General features: G+C 57.3%; 1 protein-coding gene across 1 annotated transcript; it reads right to left on the bottom strand.

Annotated features, from left to right (window-relative positions):
* Positions 1-109: 109 nt before the first annotated feature.
* NPEPL1 (aminopeptidase like 1) lies at positions 110-25,570 on the bottom strand. Its single transcript, XM_037812457.1, has 12 exons — positions 25,353-25,570; positions 24,336-24,521; positions 23,638-23,808; positions 21,363-21,452; positions 20,881-20,962; positions 19,028-19,170; positions 12,517-12,594; positions 6,543-6,643; positions 2,013-2,136; positions 1,476-1,652; positions 945-1,055; positions 110-362 (listed from the first exon to the last, which is right to left on the bottom strand). Exons 1-12 carry the CDS (start codon positions 25,500-25,502, stop codon positions 204-206), a joined length of 1,572 nt encoding a protein of 523 aa, XP_037668385.1. The 5' UTR covers positions 25,503-25,570; the 3' UTR covers positions 110-203.
* Between the last annotated feature and the right edge of the window lie 340 nt (positions 25,571-25,910).

Genomic DNA, 25,910 nt, shown 5'->3' with positions numbered 1-25,910 from the left:
CAAAGCCTCTGCCCGCCCCGTGGCCCCGCCGAACCCAAGCTGTCTTCTAGGACGTGAGAACAAGCTGCTTCCGTCATCACGACAGTTAACAACAAAACACAAACCAAACCCACATTTAAGGTCTAATCTTTCAATTGCTTAAAATAAATCAGTGCAAAGTGAGGTAAAAGGGGCCGCGTGCTGGGGCGAGCAGGGGCTGGTGGTCACACGAGCCTGCGCCTCTTGGAGTCCCTCTCCACGTCCCCCTCTTGCGTGCCGGCCTCGCAGCCCAGCGGAGACACCAGGTTCAGCAGGGGGTCCTCAGAGGCCTGGCCGAACAGTGCAAGCAGGAGGGCCACGCCGAAGCCCGTGGCCCGCTCACCCTGCAGGCAGAGGGGCAGGGTAGGGACCCCGGGTGGGCAAGGCCTCTCAGACCCCAGGCAAGGGTGTCCCACCGCCTTGCTCATGCCCGGCGCCCTTCTCCTAAGGGAGTCCTGGAGGGGCAGGCCAGAGTCCTGGGCCTCCCCAAGGGCCAACGTGAGGGGGTGGGCCGTGGGCATAGCCCTGTATGCCCCCGGCCCCAGCCCTCCTTGGGGTGGGGAAGGGTGAGCCAGGGGGGTCCTGGCCTCCTGCCGAGGATGGGCTGGCCGGGGAAGGACTGCACACCGCAGTCACCCTGTTCCCATGGAGGATGACACCAGGGGTCAGGAAGGACCACAGCTGGCCAGAGGCTGGGCCCCAGGCAGTGCAACCTACACACAGAACGTTTCCAACGAGCTCAGCCTGTGGCTCTGGAGCCAGAGACGGGGTCCAGACAGACAGCCGGTGAGAGGGTGGGACCCGGGCCAGGCTGCTGAGGAGGGGGTGGGGGGTTGGGGCGGTAGGACTGGGCGCTGGCCCAGCAAGGAGGAGGGGTTGGGTGCCCACGGGGGGTGCCTGAAGCCACCGCGGCCCCGGACACTCACGGCGTGCACAGGTGCGGCAATGTCCAGGTGCACCCAGACCCCGGGCCAGTCGAAGCCAATGTGGGAGGCGATGAAGAGGCCGGCGCAGGAGCTGGGGCTGTTGTCCCGGTCCTGGGGCAGACGGCAGAGGACAGTGACCCACAAAGTGTGCCCCCAGGGCTGCCCCCCAGATGTCTGGGGGTCGCTTCCGCCAGGGCCTGAACCAGCTGCACCCCCTTGGCGGCCACCTCTCTTGAGTCCACTCCCAGGACCAGGGAGGAGCCAGCGGGGGCTCGAGGAGAACGAGTCGACCCGAGAGTGAGAGAAACACCTGGCGCTGCCGGGCACGGCACAGGATTGCATCCTGAACTCTCCCCTCCTGAGCGCAGGTCCTGACACCTGCCTCGGGGTGGGCCGGCTGGGGACCCTCCTCGCACTGCAGCTGTTTTCCGGGGCCTCCATCTCCCCACTGTGCAGTCGCTTCCTTAGGGTGGCACCTGCCCCCACCCCCAGCCCCCGAGGGCCACGTGCAGGACCCCACTCCCGACCCACCGCCACCGAGTTCTTCATGTCGGCCACGGCCGAGGCGAGCTCGCTGAAGTGCAGCTCGGGGCAGTAGACGAGCGGGTGCACCAGGTCCCCGCACTTGCGTCCGGCCGTCACGCAGGCCACCTCCCACTCGGCGCTGTTGGTGAGCACCGCTGCGTGGTACTTCCCCGTGGCGATGCCCTGGAGGGAGAGGAGGAGAGAGAGGCCCAGAGAAACAAATCAGAGAGAGAAAGGAAGGAGACAAGAGGCAGACGATGGCGGCCTGTCTGGCTTCCAGGACCCCATGGGCTGGAGCCACTCAGGAGGCCACAGGCTCCTCTCGGGCCGGCCCAAGCCATGGAGGTTCAGGGACAGCAGCCCCAAGTCATGGAGGTTCAGGGCAGCACCCCCAGGTCATGGAGGTTCGGGGACAGCAGCCCCAGGTCATGGAGGTTCGGGGACAGCAGCCCCACTACACCCCACAGCCCTGCCTGCCTCTCCACCTGGAGAAATCCTGGAGTGAGGGGTTTGGGTTCTCCAGGGCCCGAGTGCGGCGCCCACCTGAGCTCCGGTCAGCGTGGCCATGTCCAGGATGATGTCGGCGCCCAGGTCCTTGCAGGCATAGGACACGCCGTCCGCCAGCACCAGCCTGCCCTCGGCATCGGTGTTGTTGATTTCCACAGTCCTGGTGCAGCAGCAGAGACCCTGGCTCAGGGATGGGGCTCTTTGGGACACTGGGAGTGAGTCCCTAACTGGGGAGATCCCACTTAGAGCCCCAGTCCCTGCAGCCCTTGAGTATTTTTCACAAGATCCCTATTGAGCGTGATCCTCGAATCCCCCCACCTCCAGGATGCAGGGACGCCCAGCTCCCCCTGCACCTCACAGACCTGTGGACAGAAGCAAAGGCCCCCGCGAGCTGTGAGCCAGGGCAGGCTGCTGAACTGCCCCAGGTCTCAGTCTCCCCATCGGTAGAAGGGGAGATAGGGTGCAGTGGGAATGGTACGAGATGGACGGGGCAAATGCCCAGAGGAGGAAGCAGCTGATGGGCGAGGCCTTCTCAGGGTCACCCAGCTCACAGGCCCCCAGAAGGGAAGGGGTGGCAGCAAGTGGAGTCTCCTACTCTGAGTTCTGGGGAGCCAGCTGTTCTCTGTTCTTGGCTGCCACCCTTCCACAGCTAACATCACACTCAGTGGCGAAGGTCTGAAAGCTTTTCCCTAAGGCAAGGATGTCTGGAAGTTCTGGCCAGAGCAATTAAGCAAGAAAAAGAAATTAAAGGCATCCAAATTGTAAAAGAAGACACAAAATTATCTTTATTTGCAGATGACATGATCCTACATACAGAAAATTCCAAAGAATCTACAAGAAAGCTACAGGAACTAATAAATGAATTCAGCACAGTGGCAGGGTACAAGATCAATACACACACAAAAAAATCATTGGTGTTTCTACATGCCAGCAATGAGCAATCTGAAAAGGAAATCCAGAAAACAATTCCATTTACGACAGCAACAAAAGAATAAAATATCTAGAAATGAACAATCCCAAAAGGAAATGAAGAAAACCCCATTTACAACAACAACTAAAAGACTAAATAGGAAGAAATTTAACAAATGACATAAAGGACTTGTATACAAATCATTATGGAAAAAAATAAAAAATCTAAATAAATGGAAACATATCCCATGTTCATGGATTGGAAGGCAATATCATTAAGATGTCGATACTACCTAAAGGGATTTACAGATTCTATGCAATCTCAATAAAAATCCAACAGCCTCTTTCATGGAAATTGAACACCCAACCATCAAACCCAATCATCGGGGCAAAGGGCCCTGAATAGTCAAAACCATCTTGAAAAATAAGAGCAAAGTTGGAGGACTCACACTTCCCGATTTAAAAACTTATTACAAAGCTACAGTCATAAAAACAGTATGGTACTGGCAAAAGGACAGAAAGATAGACCGATGGAATAGAATTGAGAGTTCAGAAATAAGCCCTTACATCTATGGCCAAGGGTGCCAAATCCACTCAATGGGGAAGGATGGTGCGTCAACAAACAGTGCTGGGATAACTGGACATCCACATGCAAAAGAATGAAAGTGGACCCCTACCTCACAGCATATGCAGAAACTAACTCAAAATGGATCACAGATCTAAATATAAAAACTAAAACTATGGAACTGCTAAAAGAAAACACAGGGGAATATCTTCAGGACCTTGTATTAGGCAATGGATTCTTAGACTTTACACCAAAAGCATGAGCAACAAAAGAAAAAAAATCAATAAAGCAGACTTCTTCAAAATTAAAAACTTTTGTGCATCAAAGGATATTGTGAAGAAAGTGAAAAGACAACCCACAGAATGGAAGAAATTATTTGGAAACCACATATCTGATAAGGGCTTAAAATGCAGAACATATAAAGAAATCCTACAGTTCAACCACAAAAAGACAAACAACCTGATTTAAAAATGGACCAAGGACTTGAACAGACATTTCTCCAGAGAAGATATACAAATGGCCACTAAGCACATGAAAAGATCTTCAATGTCCTCTGCCATGAGGGAAATGGAAATCAAAGCCACAATGAGATACCAGCTCACACCTACTAGAAAAACTATCATTTAAAACAAAAACAAAACAGCAAATAACATATGCTGGCAAGAACGTGCAAGATAAGAATTTTCATACATTGTTGGTGGGGATGTAAAGGGTGCAGCAGCTATGCAAAACAGTTTGGGAATTCCTCAAAAAATCAACAAAATTATCGTATAACCCAGCAATCCCACCACTAGATACAACCCCAAATAACTGAAAGCAGAGACTAGGACAGATACTTTACACATATGTTCACAGCAGCACGACTCACAATTGCCAAAAGATGTAAGCAACCCAAGTGTTCACAGACAGATGGATTAACAAAATGTGATATATACATACAATGGAATATTATATAGCTGTAAAAAAAGAATGAAGTTCTGCTACATGCTGCTACATGGATGAACCTTGAAGACATTGTGTTGAGTGAAATTAGCCAGACACAAAAGGGCAGGTATTATATAATTTCACTAATATGGGATAATAAGAACATGCAAATTCAGAGAGACAGAAAGTAGAATATGGGTTATCAGGCAGGGGAGAGGGGACTGGGGAGTAAGCCTCAGGGGGTGCAAGGGGTCAGTTTGGGGAGATGGGTGGGGAGTTCAGGTGCTGGTGCTGGTGATGGTAGCTCAACCTTGTGACCATGATTAATGCCACTGAATCACTGGCTTGGGAGTGGCTGAGCTGGGAAAGTCTATATGCTAATATGTTCCCATGATTAACAAGAGTTAGAAACTGCAGAGACAATGACCACCAAATGCAACACGTGACCCTGGGCTGGACCTAACGGTGGAGGATGAAAGGCCCAAGAGATGTGACTGGGTCAGCTGAAGAAACTGGAAAACGGACCATATACTTTATATCATGTTAAATTTCATGAACCTGATAGTTGTACTTAAGGTGGTCACGTAAGCTGAGTGTCCTCATTCTCAGGAAATGGGCACGAAGTGCTGTGCTAGAATAGGACAGCACATGCCATCTGCTCTCTAATGTTTAGAAGACAGACAGACAGACAGATAAATACATAGGATGATACAACATATGTGGCAAAATGCTAACAGTAAATTTGGGTAGCTGGATGGGGGTTGTGTTGGAGTTCTATGTATTTTTTTGTGTAATTTTTGCAACTTTCCTGTAAGTTTGAAGTTATTTCAAAATAAGAAGTTAATAAAAGGAAAAGATAATGGCCCCAGACTGAATCTCAGGGCTGGGAAGGGTCCCTAGCAAGGGATCTTTTTTTTTTTTTTTTTTTTTTGGTGGAAGGCTATGTTTCTAAAAGTATTATTTCAAAAATAGCCAATTTTGAGTATGCACCTATCAAATGATAGCATGCTGTACCTTAAAAGTATCCCAGTAAACAAAAATTAATTAGAATTTGATCAACAAACGACTGTTTAATGCAATTTTTAAAGGGGCCCCTAACAGAAGTTTAACTTCTGTATTCAACGACTCGTTCAATTAAAAATTAGCATCATAGGAAAGTTACTAAGATTTTACAACTTGAAACAATCAAAAAACTTTGTGTCAGTATTTTCCCATGTTCCTAGACTTCTCTACACAGTATTCCAGCATGGATAAAAACTCTAGAAGTCTTCACACATCTCACATTCTATGGATCAAAATGTTTTCTTTCAAAAAGAATGTGAGAAACAAAATTAAATGGTCCACTTTTGTAATATAATAAAACATAAAATATTGACTTTATTTATATAAATATAGAACATAATACTGACTTTATTTGCCTTGTATTATTTTTTGTCTTGATCAAGAAAGATGTCAACTATTTCGAAGAAGGAACTTGTACATAAATATTTTAGTAATTCTTTCTGTATGTATTACTTTAGTATTATTATTTATTTATTTATTTTTATTTTTTAAATTTTTACAAACACACACTCCCTCCCCACCCCCATAACCTCTAGTCTGCTTTCTGTCTCAGAAGCCGGACTCCTGAGTCAGGGCTTCTGATGCCCCAAGAACGTTAGCCTAGAGCTGGGGAAGGGCTGAGCACAGGCTGACCCTGAGTCCCGGAGCCCGGCGGCCCCCGGGAGCCCAGCACCCCATCAGGTGACATGGGCCACTCGACGTGGGGGCTTCCGCTACCAAAGCTCCCACGGGACCCTCCTGGACATGCCCGGAGCAAGCCCCTGCCGGCAGGGGTGGGGTGGGGGCCTGGCGGCTGCCCAGGACTCTTGTCCCGGGGCCTCCTCCCCCCAGGATCTGCCTCTGTCCTGGAAACGCCTTCCCCCGGGGCCGGGGCCAGAGCAGTGGGCTTGCCGGTGTGTGTGTGTGTGTGTGTGTGTGTGTGTGGTGTGTGTGTGTGTGTGTGTGTGTGTGTGTGTGTGTGGTGTGTGTGTGTGTGTGTGTGTGTGTGTGTGTGGCTCCGGGGCCATGACCCAGCCTGGCCTTGGGAGGCAGAGGCCACGGGCGCGGGTAACGGGCAGACGCCGCGGGGACGGGCGCGGGGACGGGCGAGGGCAGGGCCGCCTTACTTTCCTGAGTACAGCAGGTGGATGTCGTCAGGCCTCGTGGCGCTGGGCCCCACCGCGTTCTCCGCCAAGCAAAACACGGCGTGGAGGTTGTCCTTGAAACCCTGGCAAGAGAGGGCAGAGGTGCCAGTCCCAGGCTGGAGGCAAGGGGTGGGCGGAGCTGGGAGCGCGCAGACCCGACAGAGGGCCCCAGACAGACAGACAGACGGACAGAGCTGAGGCACAGACAGCAGGGGCTGGGAAGGGGATACCGCTCTGGGCGCAACCCTCTCGGCCTCCTCGCTGCACAAACCCCGTGAGCGCTATGGCGCTGCATGAAAGGAAGGTGCGAGCATCTGAGAATGCAGGCGCCGGGAAGCTAGTTTTCCAATGCCAGCACCAAAGGGAGACGAGTGCTCCAGGCGCTGAGGGCTCCTGCCCACCCAGATTCGAAGCAGGCCCGTCAACCCCAGGAGGCCTCGCCCTCACGGCGACAAGCCGGCACAGCCTGCCAGCCCTGCCCCTGACCCTCCGGAAGGCTGGTCCTGGCCACGGGCCCTGAAGCACGACCCAGCTCCTCCTGGCTCCAGGCGGCCGCCTCGGCCTCAAGGGCTCTCGTAAACACCTCATGGGCTCCAGCATCCTCCGCGCCTCCTGGAGCAGGGGATTCCTCCACCACGGGTGCAGAGCCCCCACAAAGGCGAACCTTCAGCGACGGAGCCGGGGAGGCCGGTCCATGCTGGAGCCATGGGCCGGGCCGGGGGCAGCTGCGAGCCCCCGTGCCCACCCAGGACCCGGGGCAGGAACCACTGTGAGTCCCGCACCAGGCCCTGAACAGACGCCGCGCAGATGACCGTGAACCTCGACGCACAGCGTGGGAGGATGAACCCCGCTCTCCTCCTGGGGGCCAGTCTCAAGGGACACCTGTCAGCTCCTCGAGGGCCCTGAGGCTCCGCTCCCGCCCGAAACCCAGCCCGTGACGGGACGAGGGAAGCAGAGCCTTCAGGACCTCGGTCTCCCCCTCTCCCAAGGACCCAGGCCCCTGCCACTCGGCACGCTCATGCCGGGCCGTCCCTGCCCGAGGTCTCCAGCAGCTCCCGGCCACATGGCATGGGGGGGCTGAGAATAAATGAATCAACAACCGCATGGCCCCTGGGACACAGGGTGAGGCCCAGGGGCTCCAGGCCGCTGAGGCCAGAGAGATCAGCTTCTCCCACAAAGGAGGGAGCCCCGAAAAGTACCCCAGAGATGGGGTGTTGAACTGGGGCCCGGAAAGGGCAGGGGCAATTGCCAGAGAGAAGAGGAAACAGCAATGCCACAGGCAGAAGAGGGCATGGGTGGCAGGGGTGGGGGGAGCGTTGGGTGGGCTTGGGCCAGTGGTTCCCAAACTTGACCGAGTCAGAGACCCTCTGGATCTGCAGCTCTGACAGCTCCCTGGGGACACTGCTGCACTGGAGACCGGGCCTGGGGAAGGCTGGCTCAGAGGCCAGGGCAGGTCCCTGGGCAAGCGCTCCTGGGTTTGTGCTGCTGGATAACGGGGTACAGAAGCAGCCAGTCCGAGGGGCGCTTCTCAGAACCAGGCCTTGGAATTGCAGGGGGAGTTGGAATCCCAGGGGTGGGGCCAGGAGCGCCCCCTCCCCACACTCCCAGGTGACTCTCCAGCGTGCCTGCGCCCCGTCGCTCTCACAGGGGAAAGGGACCTCCTCAGGCTCACGGGATGTCACGGTCCCTCCTTTTAAAAATGTTTACATGTTTCAGTTTGACAATTTCAAAGCTACAAAAAAATGTGAAAAACATACTAGTTTCCAGATATTCTTTACCCAGATTCCCAAAATGTTAGCATCTTGCATAACTGTAGTATAGTGACCAGAATTAGGATCACAAAAACAATACTTATTGTCCTGGTTTGCTAAAGCTACCGAAATGGAAAATACCAGAAATGAATTGTCTTTTAATAAAGGGGGTTAATTAGGTTACAAATCTACAGTCCTAAGGCCATAAAAATGTCCAAGCTAAGGCATCCACAAGAGGAAAGGCCGATGCCATCCGGGCTTCCTCTTCACCCGGGAAGGCACGTGATGTCTGCTGGTCCTTCTCTCCTGGGCTCCGGTTTCAAGGTGGCTTTCTCCAAAACGTCTCTGGGCTTGTCTCAGCTTCTCCGGGTCCTTCTGCTTGTCTCTCCCAGGGCGTTTCTGTCTCAGTGTCGGGGTCTGTTGGCTCTGAGCTCTCTGAAGGACTCCAGTGAACCAATCAAGACCCACCTTGAGTGGGCAGGGTCACATCTCCATGGAAACAACCTAATCAAAGGCCCACCCCCAGTGGTCTGCAGCCACGAGACTGGATTCAAGAACATGGCCTTCGGGGGACATCACAGATCCAAACCGGCACAGATACCAGGCATGGGTGTTGTTCAGATGTCACCACGGGCTCCACTAAGGCCCTTCTCGAGGGCAGGATCCGAATGGGGCACGTGAGGCATTTCCTTGCCACCTTTTTAGGCTCCTTCAGGCTGCACCTTGGTCTCTGTCTCTCGCGACCTGGATGATTTTGCGTCAGGTCTGCCGGACATTTGCTCCTCACGGCCATCCATGTGCAGGCTGTGCGGCCGGGCAGGGTCGTGCCCACCCCGCCATGCACCGTCTGCCCTGAGATCCGGCTGGTGGCACTGCCAGGTTCCTCCACTGTAAAGGGACTGCGGGGCCTGGGGTGCAGCCCCTCGGGGACCATTCCAGTAGCCTGCTCCTCGTCACACCGTCACCCTCTAACTTCAGCATCTATCAAGCACCCTTACCCGAAACAGTTATTACTACAGTGTTTGCTGCATGCTGATTTTCTGTTTCCTTCTTTCCTTCTACGGCTATTAACTGGAATTCCACTGTAAGAAACCGTTTTCTCTCCCCTCCCCCCATTTACTTATTCATTCTGTGGCACCCCAACAGCCTGGAAGGGTGGGTTCTGGCTTTCTCTGTGGGCTTCAACCCACTGCTCTCAATGGGTACTTTGTAGCTTAACTCATGGCACATTCCTTTTTAAGGAGACATCAAGACCAAGCAAGAAGTTAGAGTGACGCCTCCAGGCTCTTGTCAGGGGGAGATCTTTGTCTAGAGTGAGGGTGACAGGCGGAGAGGGGCTCGGCACCCTTGCAATCGCGCGGCTGTGTCACCCCTGGGGGTGGAGGGATCCCAGGGAGTCTGAGACCACTCACTGGCTGCCAGCTGATGAACCATTGCCAAGCGGCCTCCTGTGAATGGGATTCAAGCCCAGAAGACTCAACCTGCTGGGGCATTTCCCAGCCAGCTGGGCACAGCTGCCAGAGACGATGGTGGGGACTGGGATGGCAAAGACTAGCCCCAGGGACCAGCCACCTGACTCCTGAAATCCCCCTCCCACCCCCAGTGCCCCAACAAGCAGCAGCTGTTGCCTTCAGAGAGATCCATCTAGTGAGAGCCTGACAGCCGGGCCGTGGTCCCTCGCCGGCTTCCCGACCAGGTCATCCAGCAGGGAGGTCACGGGTCCGGGTGGGGTTCGGAGGGCCAGGTGTCGGGGAGCTGCTGCCCAAGGCCAGGCCTACGTGCTGCATCAGGTGGCTCCTCGTTAGTCCCCACCAGCGAAGGAACGCGGCACAGGTCCCTTCTCCATCCTCCCCATGGGCGGCAGCTTCTCTGGGAAGGCCTGTGGTCTTGGGCCAATGCCCAGCCCTACCTTTGGGGTGAAGGCGGCCCCTCTCCAGGGGGCACCGTGAGGGGGGCAGGAGGCTGGGAAGGGCTGCCCAGGGGAGGCCCATGCGCCCCTTTGGGGCTGTACTTTGCCGGCCATCAGCTCCGTCCCCTCCAGGGCCAATACGAAGCCCAGGCAGCCGAGTGCCCTGCTGCTCCCAGATTCCTGCTCCACCTGCCGTGACAACAGTCCACCCCTCTAGCGGGAGGGAGCCGGGCAGGACTTCTGACCAGTCTGAATTAGAATCCACCTGCCAAGATGCTTTTGATTTTAATTTGCATTGTAACGTACTCTAAGGACCAAGTCTTCCAGGTAGCACAGGTGGGGGAACAACCTCTTGAGGTTGGTGAGACAAATAGCTGAGCCTCTTAAAAGCAGCTTTCCCTGGCGGTGGTCGGTACGCCCTGCTCACTGCTTTCACCAGCAATGTGGTCTCAGCTGCCCTGGTCCCAGCCACTCCCTGCTCCTCCCACTAGCAGAGCCTTTGGCCCAAAGGGTGCTGCCCCGAGGAGCCTCCTCCCAGGGACACAAAGCCCCTGGTTCCACCAGAGCATGGCTGTCCTCCGTTCTTGGGGATGAGGGCCTCGATGGCTGAGAACATGTGGGGGCCCTGTGATGTCACGGCCAACCCCCCAGCACACAGGAGCCCCTGACAGGTGCCCCAAGAGACCTGCCACCTCCTAGGAGCATGCACAGGAGGAAACAGTGACTGCCTGCTGGTCCCTTAGCCAGGGGCTCCCCCAAAGATGCTGCTTGCTTATTCCCTAGCCAGGGGCTACCCCCGTCACCAGCTTTTAGCCCTTAACTGGGGGCTCCCCTTGCTCAGGAATCGGGCGTCAATTGCTGGCTCCCTGGCTCCTCAGGAGGCTGCTCTTTCCTAGTGTGAGGAGGCCTGCCGGGACCGCCAGTGGGGACAGGGATCCGGGCAGGTCTTTCCTTCATCTCTGGAAGGGGCTCCCAGCTTGGTCAGTGGGGCTCAGTGGTCTCTGATGTCTGGGCACAGGGGCTTGGGCCTCTGCACCCCCCAGGATGCTCTGTATAGGGCGGTCCCCGGGGCTATCCCAGCACAGCCAGCCCTGGGGTCTTTGGCCTGACCATGGCTCACAGACACCAGCCCCCCCCACCCCCAGACCACTCTGCTGAGCACCAGACCCCTGGGTGTGCATGGCAGCTGGGCTGGGGCAGGCCTGCCCCCAGGGCCCCTCTCCCATGTCAGTTGGGACAGGTGGGCCTTTGAGAACTCAGTGGGGGCCCCAGGAGCTAAGTGCTCGGGCCTGTATGGCATGAGGTCGCAATTGACAACTGCACAAGATGACTCCTTGTGGGGAAGGGGCCTGGCAACCACCTTCCCAGAGCCCGTTTGCCACCATCCCCACCCCTGCCCCAGAGACAGGCTGGAGCCACCGTCCTCCAGCCCCTGGGGTGCACAGGTCCGGGGCCTGCAGAGCCTGCTGAGAATGAAGACTGTGGGACCCAGGTCCCCAGCAGCCCCCGTCAGCGTCTCCGCAGCACACAGACAGGCAGTTCCGGCCAGTGGCAAGAGCCGAGGTTTGACGTAAAGTTAAATAACGGGAAACTCTGCTGACCAAAGCTCAAGATTTAATAGCAGCACCAGACAAGCCTCCTAAATCATCGTGACAGCAGTCGCGCCCAGGCCAGAGGCCAGGAAGCGAGGCCCTGCGGCCAGGTCCTGCCACTGCTGTCCCAGTGCCAGGTGGACTCGGTGTCCCCCGAGCCCAGCCTCCGCCCTGTGTGTCCCTCTTGCACAGGGGCCCTGCCCCCCAGGTGCCGGGTGCAGCCATCACAACACCCACCAAGTCCACCCCCATTTCACGGGGCTCCGGGGCGTCTGCTGGGGCAAGGGGGGAGGAGGCCATGGGTGAGAGTGCGAGCAGACGGCGGGGGGCACAGGTAGGACCAGCTGCTGCAAGACCATTTGAAACAGAAAAGAGAAAACCAGCCGAGGCTTGGGTGCTCACAGCCCCGTCCAGGGCCCGGCCCGAGTGGGCTTTGGCCGCATGATCTCGGTCGGGCTGCTCCGTCAGGAGACACTTGGGGTGCCCGGGCCCAGCCGGCCCTGAGCCGGGGGCGCCATGAAGTGGATTTTGGGGGCCCTCGAGGTGCTGAGACTCAGGTAGGGATGCGGCCTCTACATAAACAGCCCAGAAGGCAGGAGGCCCTGCGTCCCCAAGGGAGCCCAGGGGAGGGAGGACCAGGGTGGGGTGCTGCAGGAGACGGGCAGGTGCTCCCGGCCCCGGCGGCTCGCTCTGGCTCTGCTCACCTGTTTGATGGCGGCTTGGAAGGCTCCCAGGATGGCTGCGGCCCCGCCACAGTCCCGCTTCATCCCCGGCATGGTGGTCTGGAGGGGGTCACAGAGGGGCCGGAGAGGGGGTGAGCCACGTGGATGCCAAACCAGCCAGCAGCCATCCCTCCAAACCTGGAGCCCACCGTTCCCCCCAGACCTGTGTGGAGCCCATCCCAGGACCCCTGGACACCCACAGAACTCCTGCAATTCGAGCTGGTTGGTGGGATATTCCCGAGAGCACAGGGAGCCAGGGGCAGGGACAGTGCAGGCCCCCTGGTCCACGGAGGACACGAGAGGGACGAGGCTATTTCCGTGGACCTGTCCACGTGGGGCAGCTCCCGCTGGAGAAAGCCACGCAGGGAGCCAAGCACCCCTGACCCAGCTCTGCAGCCCCAGAGCAGCACCCCGCGCCCTCCCCTGCCCTCCCGCCCGGCCCTGCAGCCCCCGCCACACCCACTCAGGCCTCCTCATCCCCCGCGACCCTCCAGCCTTCGGCGCGTCCCCCGAGCTGCCCCCTGGGACTCACAACCCTCCCTGCTGCCTCTGCAGATGGCCCCGTCTGTCCCAGGGCACCCACCCCACCTCCCCCCTGGCTCCCGCCCCTCATCCAGGTCTGCTTGGCGTGCCCTTGGCCTGGAGCCACCCCCCAAGGCACCCCTCTCCTCCCTGCCCCTCAGGGCTGAGCTCCTGGCCAGCCACCGCCCTCAGACCCCACTCCCTGACCACCCCTGGCTCGAAGGTCAGCAGTGCCCTGGACCCAACAGTGGCAGTGGGCACGGCCTCTCCGCCCTCCTTCAAGCCCCCAGCCCGGGTGCCCGTGGGGGTCTGTGCCCCAGCCCAGGCCTGCCAACCAGAGTGCCCCCCCATCTCCCCTGGGTCTCCTGTCCCCCCACCTGTCACCCTTCACACACTCTCCCCCCACTTCACTCTGCCCCAGGCTGCCTCCCACACAACCCCTGGCTCGCACCCCCATGTGCACACCTCCAGGAGCCCCGGGGGTCTCCGTGTCCAACGTCCAGCAATGACACCCCCAAGCCACCTCCTCAGAGCTCGCCCTCCCTTCCTCTCCAGCCTCATCCTGCCGCCTTCCCTCTGGAAGCCCCCCGCAGTCTCCCCCTCACCCACACCGCAGCCCTGCCAGGGGGGGAGTCCGGCCAGCCGCCCACGCCCCACTGCAGGCCGCCCCTGGCCGCCCCAGCCCAGGAATCAAGCCTGACCTCCTGGCCCCGGGGCTGGCACCTTCACCATCAACCTTGCCCAAAGGGGACAGTCTCTGAGATGATGAAAAGGTTTTCAAAACAGCCGTGAGTGCGATTAGTGCCACTCAACTACACTTCAAGACAGTTAAAAGGACAAATTCTATGATACATATACAGATATATGCTCCCTGCTCATCCCCATCTTTCACTGGACTCCACCCAGACCCCACCGCCACGGCGCCGTCTCCACTCCCCAGCCCTGTGGTTACAGCAGGTCCAACAAGGTGGCTGCGAAGGAGCCTGGGTGGCAGCAGCCTCCCCACACGGGCTCAGCGCCGTCTCCCGAACCTGGCTGCCAGTGGGTATACATTTTTACATTTGGTAGGTACCCAACTCTGACGACAAGTTCATATGTTAAATTAACCCCAGGGTGTCAGATGTAAGGACCCGGGACTGAAGTTTTATCCAGTGATGCTTTAACCCTTACCACATGACGTGAGCCTCTAATTTTAGTGGGAAGTATTTTCAGACCTAAACTGAGCTGCTTTTACAATCAAACCTAGAGTGAAAATTCATCCAGCACTATGGAAAATAAGCCATCTCTTCTGACCTAATCTGTGAGCGAGCCCAGATTGTTTAAATGGAAAACCAGGGCCTCAGATCTGGAATCAAACCATTTGCAGAACAGCCCTTACAGAGAATGCCTCGAAATGGTTCCACTCGTCAGGGCCAGGCACTGCATCCCAGGCACGGCCCCGGTGAACCCTGCAAAGGCGGAAGGTTTTCCAAACTCCCTGTACTTTGTCACTTTGTCCCTAGTTTATAAAAGAAACTGTGCTCATGGTAAAACTAAGTGATTACGTGCCTTTTTCGATGGGTTGACACTGTGTTGACAGGCTGGAGCCCCGGCCGGGAACAAACAGTGCTGGTCGTCACTGCTTTCTTCTTTCCGTGCACTCCCATAAAGTAAAACAATGCCAGCTTCCCTTAAGAACTCCCTTCCTGGAGCAGCAAAACTATTAGTTTTTAAAACTATTAATTTTGAAGCATGAGGCCTCTTCCATGCTCTGTGTGATGAAATGCTACCCACTGAAACATGGTGCTTGGGGAGGGGAAAGCACCAGTGGGATCGTTTGGGTTGTGAGTGAGACAAGTCACTTTTTTCACAGAAAGCTATTTTTACTTGAAAGAACAACTGGTAGACAACGGTAGGCATTCAGACTTTGGTGTTTGGCAGACATTTTCTCAAAAATGGACAAAACGAGCCCATCACTATCCAGGAAAACCACTGACATTCTCTGTGGCCGATGACAAAATTTGAGATTTCAAAAAAAAAACAGAACTTTGGAACACTCATACCCACCACCATGGCGGCTTGCTGATACTCAATGACTTTTCCGATGAGATGGGTCTCGAGATTAGTGAGTGTGAGTTTTTGACATTAGGTAATGAAATGTGTCAAAGCTCAGAAGTTCTGCATTACTCCGGGAACAAATATTTTTCCAAAGGACCCATGCAGTATATTACAAAATCATCCATTTAAAGTGCAAGAGAGACCAGTGGATTTTACTATAACGGAGGATATATAAATGTTCACTGATCTGGTTTCAGATTCCACATTGTTACTAGCCTTTAAAAAACTACCACTTGTTGAGTTTTGGTGTAATATCAAAGAATAACACCCACAGTTATCTGAAAAGTCTATGAAAATACTTCTCCCTTTTCCAACTACATATATGCATTAAGCCAGATTTTCTTGATATATTTTAACTAAAACAACATATCACAAGAGACTGAATGCAGAAACATTATATGAGAACCCAGCTGTCCTCTATTAAGACAGACACCAAAGAGATTTACAAAAATGTTAAGACCACGCTACTCTTCTCACTAAAATGTTTTTGAAAAATACATTCATTTTTTTCATTAAAGCTTTGTTATTTATGTTAACATGCAATAGATTTCTATTATTTGTAAATGATTAATAAATATCTTTTAAATTTCTCAGTTTTAATTTCTAATGCAGTTAATTATTAATAGAGATAATCTGTATAAATAAAACCTCTTTGGGATCAGTACTTCTTAAGTGTAAAGGAGTCCCAAGACTAAAATGTTTGCTAGTCCACTCTGGTCCTGATTTGCTTTCAAGATCTTTGGAAATGGAGCTGCGACTGGTCTTGCAAATGTGGGAGCTTTTTAGCACCAAGCAGCACTTTTTATGGAGTGACCATTTCTGCCCTGTGTGCTTCTGATGTGGCCGCTTGGGAGAAAGCCTGCTCTGTGGATGCATGTTATGTTTCATGCTCGGACGGGCCCCTGGGGGAGGCTGTGAGCACCTTAAGTCAGGACCTGGATCTTTCTGTCCATCGCTGGAGCCCCTGTGCCCAGACAGCACCAGCCCTGTGCTCAGTTCCCAGGAAGGGCCCAGTAAAAGCTGGCTGGCTCACCCCACACTGATGTAGAGCAGCTCCAAGTGTGGGGGCAGGTGGGCTGGTGTAAAACAGAAACTGTGTTCTGCTGCTGCCAAGGCCCTGGGGATTCCTGTATACCACAGGGTCTGTGGGTCAGAGGCCACTGTCTCACTTTCAGAAGGCGACCTGGAGCCCCAGAAAATGCCCTACAGTTAGGTAGCTCTTCTGGCTCCAGCCTGGCCCTGGAGGGCCACTGCTCCCCTGGAGGCTGTGCCGCTGGGTTTCTAGGGAAGGCCAGCGTGGTCTGACATTTCTGGGCCAGGATTGCAGCCGCAGCCCAGCGAGGTGAGAACAAGCTCACCTGTGTTTCCCCCAGGTGACTGGAGCTATGCCACCAGCAAAAATGACTAATTCCCAGGAATCCCTGCTTCTCGCTCTAGCCATCCAACAAGCACTGTGGAAAACAAGCATCTGATCCAATGAGAAAAGAGTCCACAACCCTGTCAGTCAAAACTCAATGGCGTCAGTGGTGGGAAGCAGGATGGGACGGGGAAGCTGCCAGCACCAGGTACAGGGGGGGACAGATACAGGTACAGATTGGGGGCCCTGTCTGCAGAGAACTTAAAAACGGTAATAGACTGACTAAAAGTCAAGTCTGCTTTCTAAGAACACCATGTGCTGGCATCTCTAAACAATGTCAGTGACAAAACATAACTCCCAAAACAAATCTACTGTTGAAGTTTCAACAATTGCTGTGGCTACTGCAAGTTTTAATCATATATATATATAAGTTTAAAAGTCATCTATTCTTAGTACTTATCCTTTAAGAAACATTGTTCTGTGTGATTGCAAATAACCACCACTTGCACTACTGGCCCACACAGATGCGGACTCGTTTGAGAATTAGTTCCTAACAGTTTGGAATCTTTGGATTGCCCTAGAAGCAACTGGCACTTCCAATGCCTGTGACACTACATAGACCTGCGTTTAACCAGTGGATTCAAACAATGAGAGCACAGTGACCGCAAAAATCAAGACACTGAACTTGAGCTCCTCTGACTCTGCCATTCTCTGGGTCCTCTTGGAGTTGTGTTCAAGCTTTCTGACTCCAGAGACATTTGAAAGCCGCTAGAATCAATCCCAAAGAACTCTAGACATGGTCAGTGCTGCAACTTCTGGAATCGATTGTGAAATGGGATTTTTATGAATATCTGCCGAATGATCCTATTTTTGTATCTGTTGCTTCCTGTGAAAGAAACTTCAAAAGTAATATTAATTGATAGCTTTCTTGGACCAACTCTGAGTGAAGGCAGATTGACAAACCTGGCTCCTCTGTCTGTCTCTTGAAAACAAATATGAAGAGATCGATTTTGATGAAATCATTAACAAATTTGCAGAAGGCTTAGAAACAGAAACATGTTACCATCTGGTACCACATCCAGTACCAATATGGAAACATATATTTTTTTCCATTAAAAAAAAATACACTAATGTCACTTAGAAGTGTTCATCCATTAATGTTTTCTTTCTTTTACTGTAATTAGTTTCTTTTTGATTTTTTTACTGGCATGATAATATGTAAGGAATTCAATAAAAGGGAATTTACCATCTGTGTGAGAGTGTGTGTGTTTGTTTTAACCACTGTTATTATTAGTTTTATTTCCTGATTAACCCTGAAAAAAATGTTGTTGTTTAGAGGAGACAGGATGCTAAAATCAATGATCACTGACTCCAGAGAGAAAATATCCTAGATACACTGAAAAAACCAGCAGCACAATCCCCAGTGTAGATAACAGCTGACACCCATGCTCAAGGTTAGAGAGGCAGCAGGGCGTGGCGGGGCCTGTGGCAAAGACAGCCCTGCCCTGGGGCAGCCTCCACTCAGAGGCAGCTAAATGCCGCCCGGCAAGATCACAGGACAATGTTACAGGATCTTCTGAGTTTACAGAAGGCCAGAAACCCAGTCTTCTCTGAGATTTCTTCCTGTTTTCAAATGCTGGTAACTGATTCAAAAATTTTCAAAAGCACCAGTTGGGCCAACAGGGCACATCTGTGAGCCACGGGGGCTGCCAGTGTTTGGCATCTGCTCTGAATGTCCTCCGTCCCTCCCCTCCCTTCTAGGGGCTTCCCTCTGGGCTGGGTGACTTCCACATGCCCTGGGACACATGTTTCACACTTTTGATCCTTCCCAGCCTTTGCCCCCTGGAGTCCGGACCACGGCCTGCTGCACGGGAGCTGCTCTGTAGGGTGGGCTGTGGACCATGGAAGGGTCCCTGCTCTGGGCCTGGGGCCACTGCTCCTGCCCCTGGGGTCAGCCCAGCTCTCGGCCCCAGTAGGCCCCAGACTATGCTGATTATGGAGAGCAGGCGGCTTTGGGGTGGATGGATGGATGCACAGGGTCACGAGTGACGTTCTGGAGGTTCCCGCCCTCCTGGGAAGGCCGGACTCAAAGGGCCACCATAGGAGAGACTTGTGGGACCTTATCTAGGCAGCACTCCCAGGCACTCACCCGAAGTCTAGGCTGCTTCCTCTGTGTGGTCCCCGGGTGGACAGCCGCTAAGCTGGCTCTTTACAGAAACCTCACCCAGGCTTGGCGACCGTCTGCGCCAACCTCGTCCAGTCTCCCAGACAAAACCACCTCCTGCCTCAAACCCTGCGTCCGTGGGCACCTGGGTTTTTGTTTCCAGCCTCCTGCTTGAGGTGTGAAACGAGAACCAACGACCTGCAAGCATTCATCTACTTCTCGGAATGGAACCCGCCCCCTGGCCTGTTCCTGAGCCTGACTCCCTAGAGGTGCGCCCCCGATCACAGCTCCCAGGAACCCCGTGGCCTTGCGACAACACCCCTGGGAGATCCGGGGGCCCGGCCCAGCCTCACCTTCCCTTTGATGCTGAGGCCCCCCGTGTCGTAGACGATGCCTTTGCCAACCCAGGCGATGGTCTGCGTGGCTCCCTCCGGGGTGTGGCTGAGCACAGCCAGGGCTGGGGGGTGCAGCGCGGCTTTGCCAACACCGTAGATTCCTAAGGGAAGAGCAGCAACAGGGGCTGGTTAGGCGGGGATGGAACCGAGCAGGGAGCACCCAGGCATGCCCAGGACACACCAGCTGTTCCGCACCGGCTCCCCCATATTTCTCCCGGACAGCAGGGCTGGCCACACCTGGAGCCCTCTGCCCCTCCACGCAAATTTGTTCCAGTGCTCTGAGACCAAAAACGAATTCTATGCAAAGCACCACTAGGCAAGACAACCCTCTGAGAAAAAAAAAATTAGTGTATCGTTTCCAGGAAGAACAGAATTGCAGAATGAAATGATTTTAGATGATACTTCACGGCCACCCTGGCCCACACTGATCTCTCTTTCCCTCTACTCTTCAAACTCAGAAACTGTTCTTCCCTTTTTCAAGCTCACTCCCACATTTGTATCTACACTACCTCACTGTTTGGTGTATATGCCCCATCTTCTCAAGAAAACTATGACTTTGTTTGTGGGCAAGGTCCATGCCTCAAGGACCCCCAATAATTGAGCTGAAAGATAATGGCAACCATAACAAGAGCCAGTAATGCAGCCTGACAAACTCCTACTTATCCTGCAAGACCCACTGCAAATGTCCCTTCCTCTGCAAAGCCGTCCCTGACAGACATAGCTGCTTCCTCCACCTATAGCTGGTTTATGTGTCTGGGGTGGGCAGCCTCTAAAATGGCCCCCAGAGACTCCTACCCCTGCATATTCACGTCCTCGTGTGGTCACCTCCCCTTGAGTATGGGCTGGGCCTAATGACTCACTTTAACCAAGAGAATACAGAAAATGTGATGGGATGTCACTTAGATTAGGCTACAAAACCGACTGTGGCTTCTCTTGGTTGCCTCCCTCCGAGGGCAGCCAGGTGCCAGGTGGAGAGCGCATGGAGCGGCTTGCATGGCAAGAAACTGACATCTCCAGCAACAGCCAGCGAGGGCCTGGGGCCTGCAGCCACCCTGCGAGTGAGCCTCCTGGGGGCCGGTTCCTGAGATGATCACAGCTCCAGCTACCCCCGGACCACCGCCTTGTGAGAGACGCCGAGCCCAAGGATCCGGCTCAGCTGCGCCCGATCCTGGCCCACAGACAGCGTGAGACGGTCCATGGAGGCTGTTCCCAGCCACTGTGTTCTGGAATGATCTGTTTTGTAGCCGTAGATACCTAACACAGTGGCCCTCCCCTGGTGAGTCTGAAAGCGTCTCAAGGAAGCTGACGCACAGTGGCCGCTGGCCCTCCAGTGCCCAGGCGGGGGTGGGGGAAGGCAGAGCCGGGCATCCAGGGAGAGCCTCCCTGAGGGGTACCATTGAGCCAAGCCCTGCAGCAGTAGGTGGTGATCACCACGAAATCACTCAAGGACTCCAGAGAGAAGAACCCAGGCGTGCAAAGGCCCCCTGGCAGACCTGAACCTGAGATGGACAGAAAGGCCTGCTGAGCCAGGCCAGGGAGTGAGGGCTCGGCATGCGCTGGGGCTGGAAGGGCGGCAAGTGGGAGAAGCACTGGGTTCCAGAAGGCTTCCAGAATCTGAACCACTGCCTCGCTTCTCCCTGAGATGGCCTAACTTCGCAGGGTCTCGCCCTCGGGTTGGACAGGCTGGTTTCTTTTCAATCCAAAGCAGGACCAGTTTGGCATGAGGCAGCCTTGAGGCCCACCCCACCCCCCAGGGCACCTCGATCACTCCCGGTGGCCCAGGCCTGCAGGGAAACAACCCCCCAACCCACCTCCAAATCCTCGGGTCTTCAGCTCCTCATCCCGGATGATGGTTGGGGTGATCCCCACGTCTTTTCCAACTTTCTTAATCTCCTGGATGTTTTCATGGAAAACACAATAGCACAAAGACATGTGAAGGCGGCTTAAACCAAGGCACCACCTTCCCAGAGAGGCCAAGGCTCCGGGCGAGGGATGCACCGATGGCGATGCAGATGGGAGAACTGGCCGTGGAAGGTGGTGGCTTCGACTCGCAGCTCTGAGCATAATCAGGCCCAGGAGAGAAGACCCACGCTCCCACTAGGACAGTGAGGAGCTGGGAGAGGGGCCTGCCCTCCCCACACGCTCTGCTGAGGCCTCCGGGAGGACAGCAGGAGTTCATCAACGGCAACCCCAGGCCCCCGGGCAGAGGCAGTGTGAGCACGGCCTGGCTTGGCTGCTCTCCTTGGGGCCAGTGCCACCCTCCCCGGCTCGCCCCCACAATGGGGCCACAGACCTCAAGGAAAGCATCTGTGTCCATCTCGTTGCAAGGTGTGTCCACAATCCGGGCTGCCAGCCGCACGCCCTCTGCAGCGTTGGTCAAGCACTGGAAAAGAGCCGAGAGCTGCTGCTGGTGTCCAGGGCCTGGTGGGGGCGAGGGCTGCCTCCTGTCCACACCCCAGGAACCCAGGGGCATCCAGGCTTACGCCACCTGGGCAGGTGGCTCACAGGGCGGGTGGGGGCAGGGAAAAACGGAGCAGCAAAGAGTGTTGGGGACCACCCCTCAAACAGGGGGGCCCTCTGCCCCCCTTACCCCGGCCATCTTTGCGGGCAGCAGGCCCTGGAGCCTGCCTCTGGGAACACGCTGTAGGACACTGTCCTCCCTTCTCTCCCACCAAGTCCCAGCCACCCTGGGAGGCGGATCTCAGGGGCCAGAACCTCCAGAAGCTGCTCGGGATCCTCCCATCTGAGCAGAAGCCCTTTGAGGCCTGGGCTCACAGGCCTCCCCAGCTGTCTCCCTCCGGTCCCTGGGGAGGTGTCACCCCCGAGACCCCTCAGTGGGGTCTGACCACCCTGCTTCCTGCCGCTGGATGCCGCACCATTCTAGGCAAGAAGGGAAAAGCTCCGAGAAAGAGCCAGCCTCACGGGGCATCTGTGTTGGCCCCATCTAACCAGCACCCAGAGGGAACGGGAACCGGGTAGGGGTGCCCACGCTGAGCAGTGCCGGGCTCGGGAGGGGCCCGTTTAGAGACGGGCACAGGCACGAGTGTGGACGGCACGCCTTGTCCCAGAAATGCTGCCCATGTCCCGCCGTGTGACTCTGGCTTCAGCGCTGACCTGGGGGTTCTCTGCCACACACCTGCCTCTGCTGCGCTTCTGCCCCCCACGCCCAGCTCCCGGCTGGCCCCGATGGAGCCCCTCTTTGCCCCCACCTCGCATTCCTGCTGCCCACCCCAAGCCCCAGAGGCTCCAGCAGGGCAGCCGGCGCAGCTGCCTTTCCCAGCTTGCGGGCAAGAGGCGATATTAAAAGAGAAGAGCGGTGCAGGTTTGCGGGGGCGTGAGACAGCATCGTGTTTACCGCTGGTCAGGAGGGCAGGTGCCGGCCGATGCCCACCGCCTCCCAACCCGTCTCCTGCCACCCAGCCTCTGCCTGTCCCGAGGTAATTAAATCCAACGGCCTCAAAGGCAGAGCCCTGGGCTTGACAGCTCGGACATGAGCTGTGCCGTCTGCCACGGGGCGTCCCCGTCACCTGTCAGCTGGCTGCCCTCTGGGGGCGAGAGGCCTGAGAGTGGGCGCACAGGGGGTGCGGCCTCCCACCGGCATGGGCCAGCACGGCCTCTGCCTGGGAAGCACCTTCACACTATCGGAGCCATCAACATGGAGGCCAAGGCGCTGCCTTTCGCAGGCCTCGGGGGCGTCCAACTCTCACCCCAGCAAGGTGTAAAGAGCAGAGGTGCCCTGGGGAAGGCGGAGGACGCGGTCCAGGTGCCCTCCTGCCACCTGAGCGACAGGACGTGAGGAAGCAGCTTCACCTCGTCATGCCTGTTTGCCCGTCACAAAAGGGGGATCACTCAGTTACTCGTCCCAGCACCTGTCGGGTCCCAGGCACCAAGACAGAGGCCGAGACCCCAGAAGTGACTAAGGGGGAAAGGCAGGAGCTATAAAGGCCACGGGGGGATCAGACCTGGCTCAGGAGCCAAGATGACGGGCGAGAAGGCAGAAAGGGCCACTGGGCCCAACCCAGGGGCAGTGGAATCAGAAATGTCTCTCTTCCTGTGAGGACAAATGCAGGCCGAGGGGGAGTGGTTACAGATACAGGAGGCCAAGGGGCAAGGCCCGTGGTGAAGTCACTGGGTCCGGGCGTTCACCCGGGACCCAAGGCGACAGTTTTCTCCGAGGCAGAAGTGAAGCCGTGCTTGGAGGGAGGGGAGGGAAGGGAGGACCTGGGTGCTGGCTGCTGAAGCGGGGGCTGGAGCAGGGAGCGGTGGGACCACAGCCCTGGGGAAGGGGCCCGAGATCAGGCCCACCCAAGGGCTCGAACGCGGGAAACCCCTTCCAGCCTCGCTCGCCTCTGAAGGATCATCATGAAGATCAAACGAAGGAACGCATGTAAAAGTGCTTGGGCGAGGGTGACGTGACACGCCCGGGCCCGGGGGTATCAGGGTTAAAGCACGAAAGGTCTGGCCCCAGTGGGCTGCTCAGCGGCCACGGGTCAAACGGAGTTGAATTCTGAAATCAGAGCACACTCCTGGGGGGCCCGGGGACCCGGCTGCGATGTCCAGACACCCACTTGCAAGGTGGACACTTCCACCGGCCCGTTGTCCTGCCCCATGAGGAAAAACTCCACGGTGACAGTCTTCTTCTCCGTGCTCCGCCACGTCCCGGAGCGGTGGGTGAAGAGTGGGAAGGCCCGGGCCAGGGCGCAGGCTGAGGCAAAGATGTCCGACCGCTCGCAGACCATCTGTAGCACAGGGAGGGAGAAGCAGCGCTGGGAGGAAGGGGCACAGGACGCAGGGACGGGGCACACCCACCCGGAAGTCCTGGAGAGCCCCATGGCTGGGTCGGAGGCCCCACGTTCCCCCCACGGTGGACACCTGACACGGGTGCCCGGCCAAAGCGGCCAGCCCCTCCCTCAGGAGCCTCCCAGGGCCCCGCAATGGCCCAAGACATCGTCTCAGCAGCCGAGCAAGAAACCGTGGCCCGGCACATGCCGTTTCCTGCCTCACGGGCAGGGAAGACGGACACAGAGGGACAAATGCTGCACGTGGGCTCAGGAAATCTCTGAGTGGCACCCAAACTGTTGTTCGTCTCTCTGCACCTGTTTCCCCGACCGTGAAGCAGGGATGGATAACGATGCTGCGGCCGGGGCAGTGCCGGGCACCTGAGATAACTCAGGCAGAAGCGTGCTGTGGGGTGCGGAGGGCTTGGTGCTGGGGGGCCGGGCTCACCGGTCCCACTGCTGGCGGACGGCCGGGCAGACGCACTCACCAGGATGCACCGGTGGGTCCCGGGCGGCAGGCAGGTCCGCACGAGCCGGGTGACGAAGGGCGCGGCCGAGGGGCTGTTGTGCCGGCTCACCCGGGAGGGCAGGGCCGCCACGGTGGCACAGTTCAGGTAGAGGGGACAGCTGTCCGTGGGGTTGGGGTTGAGTGTGTTCAGCGCGGCCTGCCAGAGCTGGGGTCAGAGGCGGAGAGACAAGAGACAGCGGGCGAGCGCTGGCTTACAGGGCCGCAAGAGCAGCTGTAAGGAGGGAGGTGGGCTGCGGCTCGCTAGAGCTACGAGTGGGGGCCGCTGCTGGCCGCCTCCGCCCCGCGGGGTTGTGCAGTTGGGGCCTAGAAGGCCACTTTGGGGCCGCCTTGCTTGGAACACTTGGACACTGAACTCTGACGGGGCTTGGCGTTTCCGCGAGGACGGAGGGACCCGGCGTCCCCTAAGGAAAGGCAGGTAGCAGACCCCGCAGGAGTCCCCGGAGGGCAGGGTGAGGGTGGCAGCGCCTGGGGACGCGGGTCCTTGGAGCCTCCTCGGGGTGTGGGGGGACTGGGGCCGGGGCGAGGAGGGGCGCGGGCTCTGGGTGACGTGAAAGCGAACACGGGCCCGGCCCCGGGGCTCTGCACGCTGCGCTTGGCCGGGCGCCCGCCTTTCCGGTGCTCATAAAGGAGGGCGGCGCGGGCCCCGCCGGCGGCCTCTGCTCACCCGGGCGGCGCAGGGCGGGCGGAGGCCGCGCCGGGGGAGGGACGGGGCTCCTCCCGGCGGCCGGGGCGGCCCGGAGGCGGCGGTGGGGCCGGGCGCGCTGGGCCTGACCCCGAGCAGCCTCGCCCGGGCCGCCCCTCGGGGTGTGCGGCGCGGGGAGACCGGCTGCCCTGCCAGGCCAACCCCGGGGGCCGCAGGCGGGGCCTGCGCGGGCCGCCCGGGCCTCCCCGCCGCCGCGCCCGGGCCTCGGCCGCCGGGGCCTCCTCTTCCGCCGGCGCGGGGAGGCGCATGGCGGCGGCGGGGCGGCCCGCTCACCTCCTCGGTGACCCGGGGCTGCAGCTTCCCGCGGACGTGGCTCCAGGGCACGCGGTGCAGATGGTGCAGCTGCCCGAGCAGCAGGAGCGGCCGGCTCTGCGGGTCCGAGTCCCCGGCGCTCGCCTGGAACTGCAGCCCCACGTTCGCCATCTTCGCCCCCCGCCCCGGCCCCCGCCGCTGCCGCTCCGGCTCCCGCTCCGGCCCGGGCTCGGCGCCGCCCCGGCCCTGCCCGGCCGCCCGCCCGCGGGCCCCGCCTCCCCCGCCGCTCCGGGCCGCTCGCGAGACGTGCAGGGCCCGCCCGGGGCGCGAGGGGGCGCCGGGGCCGGGAGGGCCGGAGGGCCCCGGGCAGGCCCCGGCCCCGAGCGGGCGCGGCCGGAGCAGGCCTCACGCCAGAGCCGAGCGGCGCGATCCGGCCTCGAAGAGGCCCCGGCCGAGCAGGCCCCACGCCAGACCTGAGCCGTCCTGCCTGACTAGGCCCCACTCCAGACCCGAGCCTCAAACCGGCCGCAGCCCCAGGTCCGAGCAGACCCCACGCCTGCTCCTGGCCGGCAGCGTCCT

This window comes from Choloepus didactylus, chromosome 19 (assembly GCF_015220235.1).
Source record: "Choloepus didactylus isolate mChoDid1 chromosome 19, mChoDid1.pri, whole genome shotgun sequence".
NCBI lineage: Eukaryota > Metazoa > Chordata > Mammalia > Pilosa > Megalonychidae > Choloepus > Choloepus didactylus.
Note: the sequence above shows the minus strand (reverse complement) of the source record. Positions and strands in the feature narration are given on the sequence as shown.

Coding starts and splice junctions, on each gene's coding strand:
- NPEPL1 (XM_037812457.1), bottom strand. CDS start 25,502: ATGGCGAACGTGGGGCTGCAGTTCCAGGCGAGCGCCGGGGACTCGGAC. Junction 2,137..6,542: donor CACCTGCTGTACTCAGGAAA/GTAAGGCGGCCC, acceptor CTGCTGCACCAG/GACTGTGGAAATCAACAACA. Junction 1,653..2,012: donor CCACGCTGACCGGAGCTCAG/GTGGGCGCCGCA, acceptor CTCTCCCTCCAG/GGCATCGCCACGGGGAAGTA.